At 39.0% G+C, this 22246-nt stretch overlaps 1 protein-coding gene across 1 annotated transcript in view; it reads right to left on the bottom strand.

Annotated features, from left to right (window-relative positions):
• The window catches only part of LOC115352798 (potassium voltage-gated channel subfamily KQT member 1-like), a 506833-nt gene that overhangs the window by 194272 nt on the left and 290315 nt on the right, over positions 1-22246 (bottom strand). The window contains exons 13-15 of the mRNA XM_030041436.1: positions 21979-22073; positions 20944-20984; positions 11759-11820 (exon numbers count right to left, since the gene is read on the bottom strand). Coding sequence (XP_029897296.1) covers positions 11759-11820; positions 20944-20984; positions 21979-22073 — 198 coding nt within the window. The remainder of the gene's footprint in view (positions 1-11758; positions 11821-20943; positions 20985-21978; positions 22074-22246) is intronic.

Here is a 22246-nt window from a genome sequence, read left to right as displayed (position 1 = left end):
GCTCAAACGAAATCTGGCCTGAAGCACGATTTGGAGGTCAGGCTCCAAAATTCTCTAAGAAAATCTAATTTGTTTGCAGTTTCTACCTCCAGCAAGAGTGACTCCATATTTCACCTCCATCCCTCTCCTCTGTCAAACTACCATTGCCCCAACCTCGTGTTCCTGCCCAGACGTCATCTTCCAGCCGTCTCCCCGGCCCCTCAGCTGCCTTCCCCCCACGCTGCACGCGCGCTCTTACCCTGGGGCAGTTGCCCACTAATTTAATGATGAGGGTGAATGGACAGGTCAGAGCCAAGGGGGGCCCAGAAATGCATATCCTCAGGGCATTACCGTGGTCTTGCCTACCTAGCCATTCATTTCTGAAGATGGCTATCCCATTTACATGGTAATCATACTTATAAATTTGGCTTTCTGGTGAGCATACTCTTTGGATATAGTCCTGCCCTTCAAAAAATGGTTTCTAACCAGGCTTGCCAGGTACGTGTGGTGGTGCTGGGAAAAGACCGCTGTGCCCCAGTTTCTGGGTACGCATCAAGGACCATCCTCCTTCTATGGTACTACAGATATTTGAAACAAGAGCAAACAGCTCTTTCTTCTGTTTGATTGCAAATACTGAGGCAAACTGAACACTGCACAAGGACGTTAATGCTCTTTGCATGGCACCCACTCAATCTTGTTGTAGTTTACAGGTTTAGCCTTTCATAGGCGAGAAGACTTGCCGCTTGCAGCTTTAGAAACTCTCCAGATACATACGGTGACAAGTCGTGCAAAGCACGTAAAGGGCCGCAGCCGCTAAGCACCTTGAAAGGCAGTAACAAAACTAACATTAATAGGCAGCTCATGGCAAGGCAGAGTAGGAAATTTAAAGGCGGTTGATGTGTTTTAAGTTGCTGCGAGAGAACATGGGCTTCTGCTGCCTCCTAGGGTATGTCCTCACGGCAGTGCCTGCTGCTCAGGAGATACCTGACCAAATTTTAAACTTCCTAACTGCAGTGCAGCTGGCAATGTACTTACGGTGGCAGAGGGGCCAGGGTGCTCTAGTTTTGAGCATTTATGTGGCCTTTCAGCTGGCTTTTCTGCCTCCCCTGGATGGTGGGGAGCAATATAAATCAGTGTCTGCTAGAGCTATTTACAATCGGTGTAACTAGACTGTCTTAAAAAGCCTAACATTTTAAATACACACTATACATTTTATGTTCATCCTATTTATTTTGAGTTTTGAGGCTTCAGGATTTCTGCTTTTTGTGTGTATCTCCACAGCAAGGACTGGAAACGAACAATTTTAAGAATTCTCACATAAATGCATGTCTCCAGGTACTGAAGCCTTAAGAAACACGCAGAGTAGTAGGACACTTGTGATATTACTGCAGAGCTGAGAGCCTGCAATCTCACTCCTGAAGAGGCAGGGAAGCTGTGTGAGCCAGATCCTGAATCCAGATGGAGATCTGATCACACATTGAACCTGACCTGGCGGCAACAGCATGGCCCTGTATGAGCCCACATTTTAAATGACACTGCTTTGGCCGCTTTCCATACCTGTTAAACTTGCTTTACATGCCATTGCTATATGCTTCACCTCGTAGAAAAAACAGTCCTTTTTGTGTCAGTTATAGCTTCCTATTTTCGTTAGCATTTTTCAGAAGAGAAAATACGACAGAATTTTCAGTGCTTCTAGTTGTCAGGTTTTGAAAACTCTGAGGCCCAAGACACTGCCACGTTCCATATGTGCACTTTAACTGTGGGCTGCAGGTCTCAGAAACACAGACTTGCCAATTCGGTACTTAATGATGCCCCTTAAACAGGAGCAAAGCCTGCCAGCACATTTTTAGTGATTATTTCTTCATCTACGTGCTACACAGTATTACTAGAGAAGTGTGCTAGACCCACGGTAGCGAAGGTGGGGTGCTGCAGCGACTGAACACCCTCCTGAGGTCCCCTCCAGGCTGAAGGACCCTGTGATCCTGAGTATTTTATGGCACCACAGCCACAGAATTGAGAGTGCTGGCTATGGTCTGATGTGACAGCAGATAGTTTACTTCATGGGCAGAGGCGGGCGTTTTAAGTTCAAAGAAAGATTAAAGAAGAGATGTTTAGGATCGTTCAGTCCACAGAAGGGCATTGCACTCTTGGAGGCAGTATTTGAGGCTGTGAGGAATACCGCTAGATGCTGCGAGACCTACTTCTAGATAAGGTATTTATACCTCTCCCTGTATGACAGTATCTCGATACCTTACAGTAACTGAAGTAGCCAAGTATTGTTTTACAGACGGGGAGACCATGTCTTGTTTGCAGGTGGGCTGAGGTTCTCTGGCAGAGCACCCCGGGTTTCTGAACCCGGAGCTCAGCGCGTGAGCCGACAGTCAGACCGTGCTTCCTTCCTTTCGGTCTGTTCACAGCCGTAACCATTCCACACAAAGCCATTTTAACCTGCAGAAGACCACTTGCTGATAACGAAAAAAGCACAGCTCTTCAATTACGAGACCATGAATAAATCCCTAGATAAACTGCTTAGTGATTGAGTACTATTTAATTGTATTCTGACATTGCATAAAAATACACCTGAGGACCAAGTTTGTGATAAACTAAGCACCGTACCTACATGGTCAGAAGAGATCTGAGGTGCTCTGCACCACCTCACCTCCTCAGACCCAGAACCCAGCCTCCTTCTCCTGGCCTCGAAGGACTGCAGTGTGTAACAGACACGTTGACTAACGTGTTTTACTGAAACACCCCAGAACACAGCACTGAAATCAAAGCCAACCTTCTCAACAAGAAAAAAATGAATATAATTTATCAACATCATTTACTAGTAGGAGAAGTAATTATGTTGTAGAAGTGAGTATGTATTACTGGCCTGCTCACTATTTTCCTGCTACATAAAATTTAAAGCTATGTGTTGCAAATAACAACCTCGTGGTAAATATAGTGAGAAAAGAGTTTCTTAGTTTCTTGACATTTTATATCTCTCTCCCTTACCTCATAAGCCTTTATATGAAATCCTTTATATGAATTTACTGTTGAGTGAAAATTTTCTTCGCTAGATACAGCCAACATGTCAGGGCAGGTCGCCACAGGACTCCAGTGTATCTTGGTGGGGTTTTTTCTTTTTTTTTTTTTTTTTTTTTCTTTTACTGAGCTGTGTCGTCCTGCAACTTGCCTTGTACAGCAGTATTCTTCATACTGCTTATTATATATAATCCACTGCAAACACCCAGAGACTAGTTATAGCAATTTAGACTCAGTCTATTCTTCTAGTCCATCCCTTAGGATCCGATACTGGCCATCAGCAGCAATAGAATAGCTCCAGGACTAAACAGATGTTTGCTCTGACTCAGCATCACAGTTCTTGCATGAAACATAAATCCAACTGCTAGTCTGGTAACCATTTGAATCATGTAAATCTGGGTTTTTCCAGTGTACTTCCCCTGATTAAGAGGAATTAGAGGTCAATATTACATGGCATTCAAATAATATTAAAACTGCCCTTTAAACTACTGATCTGAAAAATGTGGTAGGTGAAATAACCACAGTAATTCTGAAGTATGGAGTACTAGAGGAAAATTGCTCTTTTTCTATAGCAAAATTTCTCTGTGTTCTCGGTGGATTCTTCATGATGCTGGAATGTCTTTCATTCAAAACCAGAATGAAATAATAACAATCTTAAACAAATGAATTAGAAATAAATCAGTTCAACTGAAATGCTCAGACAAATCAGAGTATTTCACCCCAATTCCGATTTTCAGAAAGTTGCTCTGAAGTGGAAAATCGGAAACACTTTCTTTCAGTATACGATTTAAAATACAGTTCCATAGAATATGACAGCTTTTCAAAAAATGCTCCATTAGAAAACAATTGTCATTTTCAGATGGAGAAACATTCCAAAGGAAAATTCTCAACTTGTCTGTAGGGAAGGCAGCACTTCCAGCATACAGCCATAACCAACTAAGAACAGCTAAAAAATCTATTTTTAAAAATAGCTTTCTGAATTAAATTAACATCGGTAACAATTGGAGGTCATAAAAACTCTTCAGATGAAATTTATTTCCATCTGAAACAACAATTTTTTGAAAAGCTGTTCACAAGAAAAGGGAGGTTTAATGAAATTATGACTTAATTTTTTAAAATTTGAACAGGATAGAAGAATTGCTGAAATACTCCGTTTTCACTTTGCTAAATAAAGGCACTTTGTTTTGGGGACCAGGATGACCAATCATTTAGAACTTTATGTTAATTTAGAATGACCTATTAAAAATTTTAAAAGGTAGAAGCAAAGTACTTATAGCTGATCTGATTTCTGTTATTCTTTGGAAGTTCAGGTCAAAGCTCGCTGTGGGAAGATTTGACTTATTAGCAAAAAAAAATTGTCAAGATCTCCAAAATACTCTTAAGGTAAAAATGTATTTTTTCACCCAGCAGTAGTAAATAAATTGCTTCATAAGCAACAGAACTAACAGAGCTTTGTTTCCTATACATTTGTGGCCGGACTGTCTGGCACCTGAGAAGAACCACGCGCACACTCTGGGAACGGGGGGATTAACAGAGTGTCTGTCCTCTACCCAGGCACTTATTTTCTCTGAAACTTACAGGAAATCAACATCTCTAAGCTCATGACCCCTTTCTCAATTTCGGTTAAAACCAATTGTGACGCTGGGAAGGTTTTGGGGGAGAACGGGAAGAGACGGACAGGCTCCCCCAACCGCAGCCTTTGTGGTCGACGCTGCTATTTCCAGGACCTTTTCCCTGCAGGTTAAACAGCCCCGGCGCATCGATACGGATTAGATTTCCAACGTTGTAACAGCCCATGAAAGATTCCCTTCCCCAAAGGCTCTGTGATTTACCAGCGGCCCTAAATCACTTTGCTGTTTCTATCTTCCTTGGTATTCGCCGTTAATCCGCGTGCTCTCCTCAAGGAGGGTTGCTGTGGAGTAGTACACCTTCTGCAAGCGACTCTCCTTGTTTCTTACCAAACGTAAGGCAGCTGCAAACTGCTTTCAGGCTGCTATGCAGCGTACGGCTGTGAGCCCCCGCCTGCCCCGACCCCAGCACGCTCCGGGGTGTCATGGGCAGCGTTTGCTGCGTGGTTTGGGTTCCACCACAAGAGTTTCAGCCGAGAGAGCAGAAAAGCAAGTAGAATGCACCAATTGCCTAATCACAGCAATCCTTGAGACTGCTATAAATGAGATCAAACTATTCAAGCTGGATCCTAATCAACAGTCAGTGCAATCGCTGGGGAGCAGACACTGCCATCTGCACGCTCATTTATTGGGCTTTGGAATTATTTAACATTTGATTTATGGTGGTGAATTGCGTCCTGGCAAACATTCCCCGTGCGAAACTCTGCTCCCTCACCCATTAAAAATCAGGGCCTGATCCATGTGAAAGCCTCCTGCTGAGTTCACTACGTTTTGGATCAGGCCTCTGGGTCTCAAGACTGGCAGATAATATTCCATTTCTGTCCAATTTTCTTGCTCAAATTTAGAAGAAGCTCAAGTGTTTTCCATCAACATTTTTATGTTTACTTTTGGGAGAATCTTCACAGCAGGTCAGGTTACTGTGATATAGAAAGGGTGACCCACACTGACATATAAATTTTCAAAACAATCTCAGCCTGAGGCAGACATCTGCCTTGAAGAATTTCAGCCCAGATGGCTAAAGTTTGGCAAAGATGTAAGCAATTGAAAATAGAGCTCTATAATGGAAAGTGGTGTACAACCTTAATAATAGGAGGGTGCTACCAAGTACCACATAAGATAAGGCTCCATAACAAGAACCATCAGGGAAGAATTCAGGCAGGATTCTTTCAGATATGCTTCAGAATATAGGATCTATCACTTCTTTCTTTTTGCTTGAAAGGCATATCAGAGTTAGCTCTTATTTTTGCCTGATCCTTCAGACATTACCATAACAACCAGGCAGCTCAAAACCAGCCTTTCCCGCTCGACCGTATTAAACAAGGTTTATCTGAGAAGCATAAAACCATCCCAGATAGTCAAAAGAAGTCCAGGCTGCGATAGTTCCTCTCTGCATCAAGAAGTCAGGTAGCAAAGTAGAAAAGCTGTGCGGCTGAGATCTAAGCTGTTAAATCAGCATTACTTGGTTTTCAGATTAAACACCCGTCTTGACGTTTCAGTACAAGAATGCGTGCACAACTTCAGTTCTACGGTACCTTAAATCCCCAGCATAGCACAAAGATTCACTTAGACATAATAGATGAAAAACATGATTTCACTCAGATTACTTCTGAACTTTTTGAGTCCCCATTTCTGCTTTCACCTCGTCTCTGTCAATTCGCTCCTGTTGAGCAGGATGGGAAGACATGAGCTGGAATCTTGTTTAAAGCCATGTAAGAAATTTGCTGCAATTTACACCTGCGTAAATCCTGAGTAACTCCACTGGCATAAATGGAAGCACAATTTGGCTTGAAGCATCAGGCTTTTTTTTTTTTTTTTTTTTTAAATTAGGCAACAGCTTAAAAATAGAAATCTAATGACTTCATGGGTATGGTGCAGAATCAATGGATTTGTGCCGGACTGGTCTGGAGTAAACGAGATCAGCCTTTGACTGTGTTTACTGGCATCCCATTCCAAATACCTGTTCACAGCATCTCTGGCTGTGAACTTCCTCTCCATCTCCTTGAACTGAACATGGCATGCTCCAAGAACACGTACAACAAGCAATACACCTTCCTCACATGAGATATACTAATAACTGCAAGTTACATTAGCTATGTTAATTATCGACTCACACACATTTGTGTTGGGAAGAGATACTCCAAAAGTCAGCACTGTTCCTAGAGGGCCAGCATGAGATGTATTTTCTATTTACAAGAAGGAACGGCAGTGCAACTCGGATAGCTACTTTTAAGAACTATCAGCCTGTTTTAGTAGCTAACAAAAACCACATCACGTCCATTTGCAAAAAGCCTTCTGAAAAGCTTTATATTATGGAATGACTCAATCTTTAAGGAACGGGGGGCAAACAACCCACAAACACCTTAGTGCCAAAATATGTTTTTGTTAACAAATGCATTTGTTGGGTTTATTTCAGACACATTCTTGAAACCGCAAAAATGTAGCACAGTCATTTTGCAACTGACTCATTGTGCACCAGTTTTCAGCTTTTTCCTTTTTTTTTTTTTTTTTTTTTTTTTAATGTAATTCAGTTATGCCCATCACCCCACCCACAAATTAGGGGTTTATAATGGAAATTCTAGCAGGGACTTCACTATGGTGGTGCTTGCAGGCACTGTCATGATAAATAATTTACTATTTAATGACTCCTGATGTAATCACAGCAGGAGTCAGATTCACTAACATCCATCTCCCCATTGTTATCCAGGAGGACTAAGATGGTAGGGAAATACCACTCTTCTCTGAGCCCATCTTTTTAGCTCCCAACTTTAAAATGAGTGTTTTAATTGGTAAAGAGAGAGTTTACCACCACAATCCAACCTCTACATTTGTTTATGTTGGATGACACTTTTGTTCTGGCTCACATTACTCAGATGGATAAATCTCAGAAGGGTTCTGCTTTACTGCCCTGTTTTCTCTTAGTGTTCCTGCATTTTTTAAATGCTACCAAATGGTTGCTTTTGGCTCCCAGCATTATCACATGTTGTCTATAAGTATGGAAATAGTTATGGTAATATGGACGTAAATCATAACTGTAAATACCACATAAAGAAGACTGCCATATAATTATAAAAATACCTAATAGATTTCTTTTTCAAAGACAACACAGCTGTCCCTTCTAACCTTTCATTTGTAGATTCTTTTCTCTCCTGTTTTTATTTATAGGTTGCCGTGCAGTTTGACAGAGCACACCACGATTTTTGTTTCTAATTTTGAAAAGAAAAGAAAAAGAAAGAATACTCATTTCATCATAAAGAAGCATTAGTTTACAATTTTGAAAAGAAACTAACGCCAGCTCTAGAACATCATCTTGGAACCAATCTCCCTCTTAATACATTTCAAAAGAATCTGTCAATGGCTACATACCGCAATTTAAAATTAAACCCTGCCATCGAACTAAAGAAAAGGTCGGCCAAATGGCATACATCACGTGTTGGGAAAGAAGCCCCATTCTTTCTCTAAACATCTCAGTGTTTTCATGAAAAGAACCACACTAGGTTGTTATGCTGACCACAACAAAATAGGATTTTTATACCCTACTCAGGGAAAAACAGGTTGAAAAGTGTTATGGGTAAACTTGCACTATGCAACATGCCATGGTAATGAGAGGAGTAAAGCCTTACGCAGCACTGATGTTGCCAAAAAAGGTTTTACATATTGTCTGGAAACTGCCACCATAAATTTTATCCCTTTCTAGTCAGCTTTGCAACGCTTAAAAGCAAAGTGATCCAAGTAGATTTTCAACTCTGCTTTATGCTGGACTTGCATGGTGCTTCATCCTACACAACCTTGTTCTTAGCTCTTCCTCGTTACCTTAAACTTACATACGGAGCCCGGATGGTCACAAAAGAGAGGCTGCAGACAATGCTGCTCGTGCCACATGAATGGAAGGCTGTTATCTTTGAATCTTTGAAACATTTTTCCTCAAAGCTTTTATCTATCACTAAGCAACCACTTCAGAGATGTGTGCTTATGCCCTTCCACACAGCAAATCCCACATTTTAACTCAAATAGTAGCAAAACTCTCAAGGGAATGGAGTTCATCTTAACCATCAGAAATGTACGCTTCTCCCTCTCTCTCTCTCAAAATTTATAAAAAGAGTAATTATGGCTTTATACAGAACAACACACAGCTCTGAATGGGTGAATTACACTCCGATTCCCTTTCAGAGAAACAACTAAAACAGATGAACTGGAAAATGCTGGTGGGAAAGATCAGTCTGGGCTAGAGGTGTACTAATAGCTTATTGATACAGATTTTTAAGCAGATGAAACATTCAAATCCGCGCTGCATTTTTATCAGTCTACACCAACTGGCCTTTGTCCAAAAATGTGTCATTTTATCAGATGTGTCACTTGGTTGGGAGGCTGCCATGACTATACTGGGTGACTGAATGTTAAAATAATTTCTCCAGGGGGAAGAGGCTGATCCCAAAGGTTTTCTAGTTCCAAGGGGGAGATCATTTTTCACCACCAGCTGGAGCCTGATGTCAGACATGCCCTTGCTTTATTTATTCTCCTCAGAGGTTGAAACCCAGCTTGTCCTTCCTGACTCCAATATTGTTTCACATTTGGGCACATAGCAGCTACTACACAGTGAACTATTAAAGAAGGAGAGCCCGTGAGACATGGGAAAATAGTTTAGGGGAAGCTGTTTGACAGCAGGATGCGGTCGTTTCTATTGTCCCATTAAAATAGAGATATCTGGGAAGCTTAACTTTGTTTTCACTGTGTAAACACATGTATTTTAGCCTAATGTGCCAAGAAGATGCAAATACAAAAAAAAAAAAAAAAAAATCCCCCAAAACAAACCCACACCACCAAAACCCCGAGCAAACCAACACAACAGAAGTTTGCCGGTTTTGTGCACTGTGTCTACTTACTTTGCAGGAATATGAGAATGAAGCCCTGTACACCTAAAAGAAGGTTATTTTGTACTGAAAGAACAAATGCCCTGGGTTCCATCAGACTCTGGCATTTTATTTTACATTTGTAGTTTGGTCTGAGAACAAAAAGGAAGCTGCAATGACTGAATGTCTTTCATAGAGTCATCTTATGAAAATATCTTGACATATTTTTATTCCCTTTTATTTGTTTTCTCCAGAGCAATAAATAGGGAGATAGAAATCACCAGTTCCCATACAATATGTGGTCAGTTAAAACACTGCAGTTTAAGTCTTCAAACAAAATAGCAGCTAGGTCTTGCCCACACTAACGGTTTGAGCTTGTGCCAACGATGTTTAGATCATGCTTAAATGAAGTTAAGATGGCTATACCATTGTGTTTTTTTTAACTTGCATGACCGTTGTTCCGAGAACATTGTTGTGAATCCCTGCTACAGACTGGTTACCACACGCTTACAATAGACATTTAACATGAGAAGGTGAAACCATGTGGCTTCAGGCTTCATCATCTCCAAGCATTTACATCGAAGCAGCATTGATGAAAATTATAACTTTTTTGAATCAGCTTGGGTTCAGTTTTCTAGGTTTAAGCTGTAAAGGCAGAGCATAAGCAGGTATCTGCAACAGAGGTCATTCACTACAGCATTTACTGCATACACTGGCATCTCCTGTAACATTGCTCTTCTAACAGCAAGATACCACTGCAGTACTCTAATTAAGGCTTTGAAATAAAAAGTTATCAAATCCACAGCATACTGTGCTAAAGCTGGACCAATGCCAGACACGTTAATAACTTTCTGACCTCTCTTCTTCATAAACATGGAGCAGTCAGGAGACCATGAACAACTGCTTCCAGAAGTATTTACAATACTAGCACTATTTCTCACACAAAGTAATCTAACTGTTAGCACAGATGCTTTTACTGCTAAATTTTCTAATCTGTATTGCAGGTTTCTTCATATACGTATAGTCAAGAAATCTGAATGAGCTAGTTGTGTGAATTTACAGAATATACAGAGGCTAGAAAGCAATATAACTCTTTTGAAGTGAATTAAGGTAATCTGAACAAAAGCCATTTTCACTTTGAATGAGTGTGTCCGCACAAGAGACCAGTCCACTTTAAAAGTTACTTGGATAATTTGTCTTTATCTGTGAAGCTGATTCTCTGACACTGTCCAAGAAAGCTAAAAGTGAAAGAAAATCTGTCCATTGACATCACAGCATCACATATTTCCAATATTGTCCTAGCAATGATCATTATATTGGGCAGGAGAGGTATTTGTTTAATTTCAGTTTCTGCTTTTTGGCAAGATGCACAGCTCTTCTTAAGAATAACGAAAATTTTCCTTCTTCTTTCCATCTCACTCCACTTCCCCAGAGAAAAGTAAAAAGAAAATTTGCATGACAAATTTGAGTAAGACAAGGATACAAATAGGCAATGGATATGTTAAATTCAAATGGCCTTTTGTCTCAGCTGTTATATCATACCATATACCAAAGCTACCACGTTGCTACTGTCCACAGACAGCACACTGTTCTAGGGACACTGGTTTTCAGGGGTAGGTAAGATTGCTGACCTAAAAACTATTAGAGAAATAGATTCCTAGTTTTAAGCAAACTTGTATTTTTGTTATCACTTGAGTGGGAAAAGCTCTTGAGGATGTTTGGAATAGGTCTAAAACAATAGGGCTTCACTGAGCTTTGGCCTTTAGGCATACTTCTAAGTAACTCTAATTAATAACAAAGGTGAACATACACTTGGAGGGAAGACCGTGGGGGAGGGTCAGAACTGATGTAAAGATAACTGCACAGGGGGAAAAATGCAGTAAACATTAAAGAACCTCAAGATTATTAACTGAGAGATCAACTGTTGCTATTTACAAAGACTCCTGATACTAGCCTCTCTGTTTAACTCACTAATTCTTGTATGACAAACACCTTGTCAGTTTACAGTACTTATCTACAAGATGTGTGATTTGGCTTCAACATGAAAGCAGTCCCTTTTAAAATCAAGAACCAAATCTGTGTGGCAGGTAAATGGTTAATGCTGAACAACATGCACATGATACTTCATCAACTCCCTTACAAAAATTAGGATATTATTCTTTATTATGGTGCCCTGTAATTCTAAAGTAAATCATGCCAAGATACTATCTTACACGTCTGTAGATCAGATATCATTACTCAGAAAAAAAAAAAAAATAAAAGCTTTCATGCACTTACCTTATCCTCTAGCCGGATCAGTCTGGCTCCTACAGTGTAGTATCCTTTGTCTACCCCTTTTTCTAAATAAAGAAGAATAAAAATGGGACATTCATTAGGTGGAGAATAAACTCAAACTAAGAATTATATTTATGGTATTTAAAGCAAAAAAGAAGCTGGTAATAGTAGGCTAGTACAAATAACATGAACACAAGAAGAAAGAATTTTTTCATGGTCTACAGAAGTGAAAGAGTGTTGTTGGAGAGAAGGGAATTAGTTTGTCTAACTGACAAGATTAAGTTAGTCTAAAGGGCGACCCGGACCTTGGTAGAGGTAGTCTGTGGACATGAAGGACTATAGATAGTGTCTGAGGTAACTTGATTCCTTGTTTAATTAACCCAGTTAACTGCATGTAGTTACATGGAATAGGCATGCTCCCTAGGTATACCCCCTATTTTGAATATCATTGACGTGAGCAATGTATACTTTCTATACATAAAGAAATCAGAAGAGTTTTCAACTGAGGTTGTAGATGTAGGAGGCAGCACTATCCAGGGGTTCAAGGGCTGGAGTGGCAGAGACCTATCTCCTCTCTGCAAAGGAGTGACACTGGGAAAAGCCCTTCCATCTCTATCCTCATTTTCCCTCCCAGCCTTCATAAGACCTGGTTATTAAAGCCCAATTATGCAATTTGTTTTACTCACACACCGCAGATGGTGAGATTGGGAGCCAAGATTGAAAACTGTGTAAAGTGGGGTCTATTCTTTGTGTTCACACGGCCAATCGCAAAGGAATGCCATAGTTTGGGAGCGTTATTTCACAGGGAATGAAGTACAAAAACACATATATTCTGAGCTGGGAGAAAATATTCATAGGAAAAAAACACCCTCCAATACTGAAGTAATTTAGAAGCCCATGTCAATGGAAGTTTGACACATTTTTTTCTACTAAACTATATTTCCAATACCATGCTGGGGTCATTAGTCCTTGTTTGTTCCATAAATCACTTTTATGAGTGGCTGAGCTTTGGTTTTTAAAGCTATTTAAGTCCATTTTGCTTAGGGCATGAGCACAATGTGAAGGGCTTACTAGAAGGCAGGCCGAGATGTGAATTTACAGTGCATCAGCACCCACCGCATCTGCCTGTATGTGTGCTCGTTCTGCAGGGAACTCACATTCTGGCATTTCTCAGTGAACGGTACAACGAATGTGATATGTTTAGTGATATATTTGCACCAAAGTTCATCTCAAGGAACTCGTACTGTATGCACCACAACCTTAGAGGAAGACTTTAGCAAAAAGCAATGCCGGCATGGTACCCTTCTTGCTTTCCTTCTCCTCTACAGACCACCTCCAATATTAAAAATGTCTTGGACCCTTGGCAGCTCTGCACAGGCACTAAAAAGAAGTGTTTCATCAGAGAACCCACAGGAATAAATACCATAAGGAGAGAAAACTCAAAGATTGTTGAAGGACCCTGTGTGGGGACAGAAAATAAACAACACAGCTTGGCTCCTACATGTGTGCTGTTCCTCATTCCTTAGTTCACAACTGCAGAAACCTCTTAAAATGTAAGTGGCTGAGGCTCAAGTTTATCTATGTATATTCACCTCTGCCTAAAATGAAATAATCGACTCTGCAGTCTACTTTCTAGTTAGTAAATTGATAGATACTTAACATCTTTCAAAGCATATACCAGAAAAAACATGCCTTCAAGGATTTCTAAAGTGGGATGCAATTTGAACAGCAGTGGGTAGGCAATGTTTTTCTTTAGGTCTAAACCCAAAAAGCCCCCCAAACCTGAAGAAATGTTCCAATAAGCTTATTTTTTTTAAAAAAAAAACAAAACACAATAATTTCCTCACCAGCTCTAATTACATCCTTCATATAATCACCAAGACATCCCAAAACAACCAAATCAAGTTAATAATGTTTCCTATTTTAGTTATTCTCAAATATGGTGCGGAACAGAAAACAAGAAAAGAGGAAGCAGATAAGCCCTAAGAAGCTATTTTGTGGCATGTGGCACTCCTATCAGATGAAGTGAAAAGAATGATATACATGCATGTAGCTGTGTCATGTCCACCCCTTTACTGGCAGGCAGGCTGTGTAAGTCACAAAAGGCTGCAGTCTTTCCCATTTCTTATTAGCCTCCATTTAAATCAGCATTCAGCTCTAATTTACAAGCATTTTCCTCTAATAAAGACCATCTTTAAAAGTAAGTAAATGGGGTGTGTATACAATGTGCAGAGCATTGTGGTAAGAAGTGTGGGCAGAAGTTCAGATAACATTGCTCTAGTACATTTGATTTCTATCTCATGTTTATGCTTTCTCTCTCGAGTCTTTTCAAGATATGTGATTTTAGACTTCCTACATTAGATTATTTGCTTTTACATAGTTGAAAACACTGCATGGCTTACTATAAAACCGAAATGTCTTATTTTTACATTCTTTGCTTTGCAATCCAAAATAACTTTCTTTTAGTATTGAGTTTTGCCTGTTCTTTGCGTTGGTCTGCAACAAAACAGAGAGATCAGCTAAGCAATCCAGTGACTTTGTACATATATGTGAAAGGCACAGACACAAAGGAAATGTGCATGATCATCATGAAAGGAGGCACAATTATTTATAACTGGATGAAAAGACATATGGACAAATTTTAGCTCAGAAGAAAAAAATAAATATCTTGAAACAAGCTTGTATCACATGGTTGGTATGATACAAACTCATCATTTTATATACTTGAATCAGATAAAACAGTGGTATATAAGCAATAGGCATTATACTTCAGGAAACTGAATAGTTCTTGGGTCATCTAGTCCATTTCTCATCTTTATTAATAAATAAATTTCTTCCCTGAAAGTCTTTGCCCTCCTGAGTATACATACTGTACTACTTTCAAAACAACACGATGCTGTATTTATTTCCCAATATTTTCACAAAGCTGGCCCATCTCTTTTTCTAGTGAACAAGAGATGCCTCTTGTAAAAAAAAAAATTAAAAATTTTCAAGTATTCCCCACAGCAGTTACAAAACCAAAACTCTTCCCCCTAATTGAAGCACATGATATAAATGACATATTACTTGTTATTCAAGTTTGTTTTCTTTTACAAAAACCAGCAATTACCATCTGAAATGAGTAAAAGAGCAAATCAAATGAGGGACAGCACCATAATCTTAAATTTTTACTCAATTAGTGTGCTCCATCTTATCAGAATATACCAAACTTTTAAGAAAATAGATTTTTTTAATTTGGTTAAAAAAATTACTGATGGGAGCATTAGAACAGTGAATGAAAATCAAATGAGGGACAGCACCATAATCTTAAATTTTTACTCAATTAGTGTGCTCCATCTTATCAGAATATACCAAACTTTTAAGAAAATAGATTTTTTTAGTTTGGTTAAAAAAATTACTGATGGGAGCATTAGAACAGTGAATGAATTGCAGACAGATGGTCTGAAAATGATAAAAGCTGGAAATGATCTACTCTGCTTTTACAGAGTAAGAGTCCTTCCTTGATTTTTACTTCTATGGTGTATACAGCTAGAAGGGAGCTAACTAAAAAATTTTAAAATTTATCTGAAAGCCATCAACTTTTTTTAAGCAGAAAATGAGGAATTTGGGCATTATGACACCTAGGATACTCCAGATTGCTAAAGACATCTCAAAACCTTGGCAAATTTTATCAAGTTCAGTACTAGGACTACAGAAAGCAGGGTAGTGCAAGAGATACCACTACCTTCTTTTGTTTAACTCAATGCAACTACAACCTTCTGGATCTGTATTTGTTCCAGTTCTGTAAAAGCTCTATGTAGGGAAAACTGCGATGAGCTTATGGTAAGATCTAGATTCTTAGGTTTATAAACCAGGTGTGCTTCTGAAAACGCAAGTCAGGATTGCCCTTTTAAGCCCTGGATCCATAAAAGAGCAAATAACAAAGTTGCCTTAGGCATCATGACTTTTGACTTGAGTCTCTTCTCTTGTCAGCCAGAGCCTTTTACAGCTGATAGGTAGAAGAAATTAAAAAGAAGTAAGACATAGTCCTAGATCAGGCACTTGTCATTTCCCTTGGACAGCTTAAAGAAAATTTAAAAAGTAAACTACCAAAATATTTTAGTTTAGAAGGCTTTACTACAACACGGAAAACTTTGTGATAAAGCTAACTGTTCCATGATGAAGGTTCAACAGTATACACTGAAAGTAGAAATTTCTAGCTTTTTCAAGGTGCAAAAATACAGCTGCAGTGAGTAACTTGCCAGGTTAAAGATGCGCAATCACCTTTCAACAAATAAAACAGACCTAAACAAAAGGTCTGTCTGCCTACTTGCTTCATTTATCCAGCCTCTGAGATGACATATTTGCTCAAGTGGCTCACGAGGAACAATATAATCAATTTATTAGAGAGAAGCCATATACACTGAATCTGGTATGAAGTACATCACGCTTCTGCCCTTCCTCCAGCAGGTGCTGATGGCAGCATTTAGACACACTATCATTATACTATGTAGAAAACAATTAATATACCAAATGCAAGATGAAATACAAGCTTTGTTATTTGTTTTTATTAAGAATGCAATTCAACACTCTTCAGAGGACTTGGATGAACAGTAAATTTGCTGCAGTTTCCAAGCCATCAAAGTAGGATATATGTGATATTTCTGCTGGCTCTTTGCATTGAGGTAGATCAACCCCAGTAATGAAATGAACTTTCAGACAAGATTGTGAACAGCTGACAGCTACAGAAAATGTCCAAAGTTTTATTTTTGACCAAGTTCCCATGGCTTTTGTCTCCAGGAAGGGTGGAATAAATCAGCTCCTGAAGAAATACGGGTATCTCTCATTTCAAATATTGACTTAAAAAGGTAAAAATTAAACTAAGTGTATTTATTATGCTTTAAAAGAGATCGCGACACATTTTCTTCTTAACAGCTGGGAAGGAAATAGCATCAGAAAGCTTAGGTGGCATTTAATGGAAAAAAAGGCAAACAATGGAACTGTCAAAATTTTACAAGAAAGTCTTTTTCTCCAGGGATTCCCACCTGTGTTATGCAGACCCAAGAGGTTCAGATGAACTGCAGATAAACATCAGCCTTTTGCTTACTTTTCTGAACCCAAACACTGGATCTTTTGTTTTACCTTGGCATTATTGTTCACCTTTGCTCCTGAAAAGCTATAGTAAGTCTCAAAAATTGCATTCAAAAGCAATTAACTCCATCATGTGTAGTGAAAGTATTACACTCTTCTTATTTGTATCATTAAATAAGTGTCTGCTTTGTTAATTCAATAAGTTTTATTAACATGTGCTTTGCCTCTATATCAACACTTTCAATTATTAAGGGGTTTGTTTACTATTATGGGAATCTTTGTTTCATCTTACAAAATTGCATTACCTGGAACACTGAGATGGGCTTTCAATGAAACTAAGACTCAGTCTTCTCGGTATACTCATAAAAATGGGATCCAAGTCTTTGGAAAATTTATTAATTATCTTAATGCTTTTAAATCCACTCCTGATATTAGAAATTTCAAAGAAGGCTAATAGATGCCAAGACCAAAACAAGCAAAAAGGGAGGATTCCTCACATATGTGTACGTGAAACTTAAATCACGAAAATTCTGGTCACAAAATACCGTAGATATTAAAAGTTTACAGAGGAAACTAGGCGAGCTTGTTGAGGACAAACCAGTTAGGACTACTAAATACACAGAAACCATGTCAGGAAGTCTCTGATCTGCAAATGGCTGAAAGCTTACAGGAAGGTTAGAGGCTTATGCGTGCCCTTTTTTTATACATTTCCCAAAGCACCTTGCTTTTGGCTCCGTCGGAGTCAGGACTGGTCTGACCCAGCACGGCTTTTATTCTCTTCTTGTATCCTTATCTTGTTTTAACACAGCTTTTAGTGCTTTTTATCTTTGAGAAACTAACTTGAAAAGTAACAGTAATTGCTTCCAGCGAATTCAGATTCTGGATCTTTTCTGACATCATTCACTTTTGAAAGGTAATAATAGTATAGACACACTGCAATTACTTCATATAATATTATCAAAGTTGACAACAGGGTTTCAGTAACAGCCTGATCCAAAACTCACTGAGGTCACTGGAAAGACTCCATTCATTTCAACGGGCTTGGAATCAGACCTTAAGATTCTTTGAATGGGAGTATAATAAAACAGGAAAAAAAAGGAGCTGGAAAGGAAAATTCTTCTCATGTTTTTCTCCTTGGCAGTTTAATTTTCTTTGCATTCCCATTTCTCTTTTGCTTGCCATCAATAGAAAAATAACACAGTCTGGAGGAAACACCCATATTGTTTACAAATGAGGTTTTTAGCAATGCCTTTGAACTGGAAAAATATCATATTGAAAATACATTTTTAATGTAGAATAAGCCATCCATTCTGAGGAAAACTCAGGAAGAACTCTTCTTCCAGAGGAGGAGGAGAGTGCAAGAGTCTGTTTCCACCCAAAACGGACCAATACTGCAACCGCTCATCACTGTTCATCACTTGATTATTGGCGGGTTGGTTAATATTGGGATTAATCATAAACTAACCCTAGCTTTAGTTCTGCAGACCATTTATCTGGAACCACTTATCTTACTTTTGGATTTGTGGAGGGTTTAGATAAAATAACTGCTAGATCAAATGACTTTTGGTTTTGGTCTTGCAAACCCATAACGGAGCTTACCAGGTTTTGCATCCCAAACAACCATTTTACCTTTCCCAGTCAGTATTTATTCAGTCCATTTGAGGGCAGAGACATATGTCTTTGCAAGAGGTATGACTTTTAGAGTTGGCATGCTGTGGAGGCAGACAGCATTCTCTGCAGGGCCGCCATGCTTTTGCATCCGAGAGCTGTCTCAAAGCAGCTATTCAGCAGTAATGTTGCAAGAAAAGACTAACAAGGGAAGCTAGTTGCATGGACATGGATGCCATAACCTTCTCCAGAGCACAGATTATGTCTTTGCCAAATAGCTCTGAAGTCCTATGATGCTCTCCACAGTAAGACTATATCCATCATGAATTCTGAAGATGACCCTAAACCAATTTATCTTACCTCTGGAAGCCAGTGGGGTTTTTTCCACATATTAAGGCAAAGCAAGAATTTTTGATAAAAAATGATAAAAAACATGTGGCAGGTTTTGAACTTCCCCCCGCCTTAATCACCTGGGGCTGTATGTGCAGGCTATCACTCCAGGCCGTGGCTGGTACAGCAAGTTGCTGCGTAGCCTCAGGCCTACAGGTAGATCATTCACGTTGCTTCTGTTGTCCAATGTTCTAGCGTAGGCTGTGCATATGAGTTGCCCAGGTCTGAATCAATCGTGGACACAACCCCATGGCTCTTCCTCAGTACCTTAGACTCTTTTCAACACTTGAACACTTCGAACACTTGTTCAAATCCACAGACCCACCTAAGATCCTCCCAATTGTTACTATGACCCTTTTGACCCAAGTTTTGGTAAGACTAAAATTCCTGAACATCTTCAGCTTCCCAAATGTCTCAGAACATTATTTCACAATTAGCTGCTTTGCAGCCAACGCTTCTAATCATTCCTCACCTCTGAAACAAGAAGCTGTTTCATAAAAAGTTTCTCTAACGCTAGTCTTTCCCAGCACAATTTACAGTTCTAATTTGGTAATGTTACATTTGAAATAAAATAATACGTTCTTGGAGGTAAGCAAAGTTTTTCCATAAATTTAGCTTGCACATTGTGGAATGAATTCCCAAGCATAAATATTTATAGATGTATTCAAGCTGATGGATTATTTTCCTATGGGCAAAATCAGCTCAGCTACAGGGAAAGAGGATTGTACTACTGAGTCTTCTGCAACAATCAGATGTTAAAAATGTGTTTTGAGAGATGCTCCTCGTTCTGATAGTATAAACCATTTTAACCACTGATAATATGGCATTTTTTAAAGGCTCAGGAATAACTTTTGCACTCTCAGTCACACTCATGCCCATGAGTGCTCAAAGTCACTTGGGTATATGGGACTTCATTTCCTAAGTCACTTTTGAGCTTGTAGAGACAGAGAATGAGATGGGGCCTCTGGAAATTTGAAGTTAATCTCTTGCGATAAAAGATGAACACTTCTTTCAGTCCTTCCCATAAAAGCACTCAGGTTTCTGATCTCCGTGATTCCCACCATAAGGTTTTCCCAGAGTCTCACCACTGTGCATGGCCAGAGCCTTCCCTCCTGGCCATACATTTTCAGCTTAAATGTATTTATGGCCAGTTCACAAACGTTTGTTCTTCTGCTTGCACTGTACTTTCCCTTACAAATTTCTTCTGCCTTATAGGTAATTACTCCCCTTGCAGAATTAAGAGACAACCCTTGCCAGCCCTTTGTTTTGTTAGGTTAAAAAGAGCAAATTTCTGTTCCACACTAAAAGAATAGGTTCTTCTTTTCCCCAGTCAACCTAGTATTTCTTCCCTATTTTTGTTGCAGTTAGTCTTTCCTAAAGACGTGGAATCAAATTTTTACACAATGTGCCACATAAGGCCTTACCTGAGTCGTGTGCAAAGACATGTATACGTCCCTGTATGTCTTGAAAATCCCTCTCCTGATCCTAGGATCAGACTAATTTTTTCATGGCTGTATCACAGCATTTTCTTACACTCAGTTGGCATTTACTTACAATTAATTAGCAGACTAGGCCTTTCTTTTTCTCAGACGTGCCAGACTGTTCACCAGTATAAGCATGTAGGACATTTTTTTTTTATTAGTTTCCCCATGCCTGATCTTGCATTTTTTATGATTGAATCTCATACCACTTCTATCACTCTAGCTTTCAAGGCTACCCCAGTTCTTCCTGAATGATACCCCTGATATTCCTTTGAGCTTTCCAAAACGGAAATCCATAGGTTGTTCAGAAAGGAAGAAATCTTTTTAAGTGGAACCAACATATATCCTAAGCCCAGCACAAAAGATTTAGAAAGAATATTTTTGTGGAAAGATTTCCAGCAGTACATTTCCAACTCATCATGCACTGATACACATTTTTAACATTTATTCTTAGTCTCCATTTACTCCACTGCCACCTGAATGGAACGTATTTATCTTTCCACAGTTGTTCCAGGGCTTATTAACAGAATTATATATTCATGCATAATTGGCTGGATTATAAATCCATATTACTGTAGCCATGGGTATTTTCACAAAGTTATGAAGCTAATAATTTTTCATAAAATGTAGTCACTATACCTGGGAGGAAAAGGCCTGGCTTTCCCAAGGAATGGTCCAATCTGAAAAGCAAACAGAATTACCAGCAGTGCAATTACCAGGCAACCTAAACTCCGTTGCTAGGAAAAGAATAGGAGCATAATTTACATGAGAATTTACATTAGCTTTAAACATAAAGCACAGCAAGCAAAAACATGAGACTAGCATAATTTTCTGCACATACAGTCAGCAGTTTAGTTCTTTAGAGTTTTTTTCCAAAATCAAACCATATTATTATTGTTATTTTCATGAGTACTAATATTTTATTTCTTAGACTTTCACATCGTAACTAAAACATAGTTCTCCTGTGTCATATGTAATCTAATAACAAAGACTATACAAACAGAATAGCTTCTTAATATCATTTGCAACTATTCCGTGAATCTCATGCAGGCGCATTTAATATCTATATATGTTGACACAGTAGATTCCATTTAATAGGATTTTTTTTTTTTCTCATTTCATTTAAGCACCATAGCAGTTCAGTCTGGTGTCCGAGTCCACAGTGTTAATTTGTAAAGAGAAAAGCACTTTGTGCTGAAACAGAAGAGAATAGTTTTGTGGCAAAATACTTCAGCTGCAATCCCCAAACTCAGAGAAAGCATGTGCATAGAGGAACGTGGGCAGGGAAAAGTTCCAGATAGAGAGGAGCACAAGCGAACCAGATTTCTCTCAGTTGTGGAGAACCACAGAGAGGGGACAGAAAGGTAAATCATTATTTGAAAAGTTATCCTTTTCTAAGAAGAGGGCAGAAAAGCTCATTTAATACTACAAACTTCACAGCATGTACCATAATTTCTTTTAATTTCACTTGGAGGAGGAGGAAAGGAGGATAAGGGATAGTTGTAAACTTGATCATAAAAAGGGTTAAAAATGACTCCAAGTTAAATCCTCTAGATATTGTGCTCCCTGTTGTGCTTGCAATTTTGGACTATTACTGTTCATTAAGTACACATCTCTCCTAAAGCCAGCTGGCACCAGAGAAATCAAATATTTCATGAGGTAGACAGGGCCTACCTTCTTTGAAGTTCTTTTATCCGAACCATCATATTGAGGTGTCCTTGTGAGTACTGTTCAATCACATCGCGTACATCATACGGTTTCCGAGCTTGCTGTGAAAGGAATGGTACATGAGACTGAAAGGTAAGTATAGCTTAAATTTGATTTTTATTTCAGGCAGTCCTTCATTCTATGTTTTATCTTTCAGAGATTATTTGCTTGCCATTTTGCAACGGTTGTTGCAACGAATAAAAAATATGTAGGCATTGTAGGAATGCATATTTAT

This window comes from Aquila chrysaetos, chromosome 17 (genome assembly GCF_900496995.4).
Source record: "Aquila chrysaetos chrysaetos chromosome 17, bAquChr1.4, whole genome shotgun sequence".
Taxonomy (NCBI): Eukaryota; Metazoa; Chordata; class Aves; order Accipitriformes; family Accipitridae; genus Aquila; species Aquila chrysaetos.
This window is presented reverse-complemented; position numbering and strand designations above follow the sequence as displayed.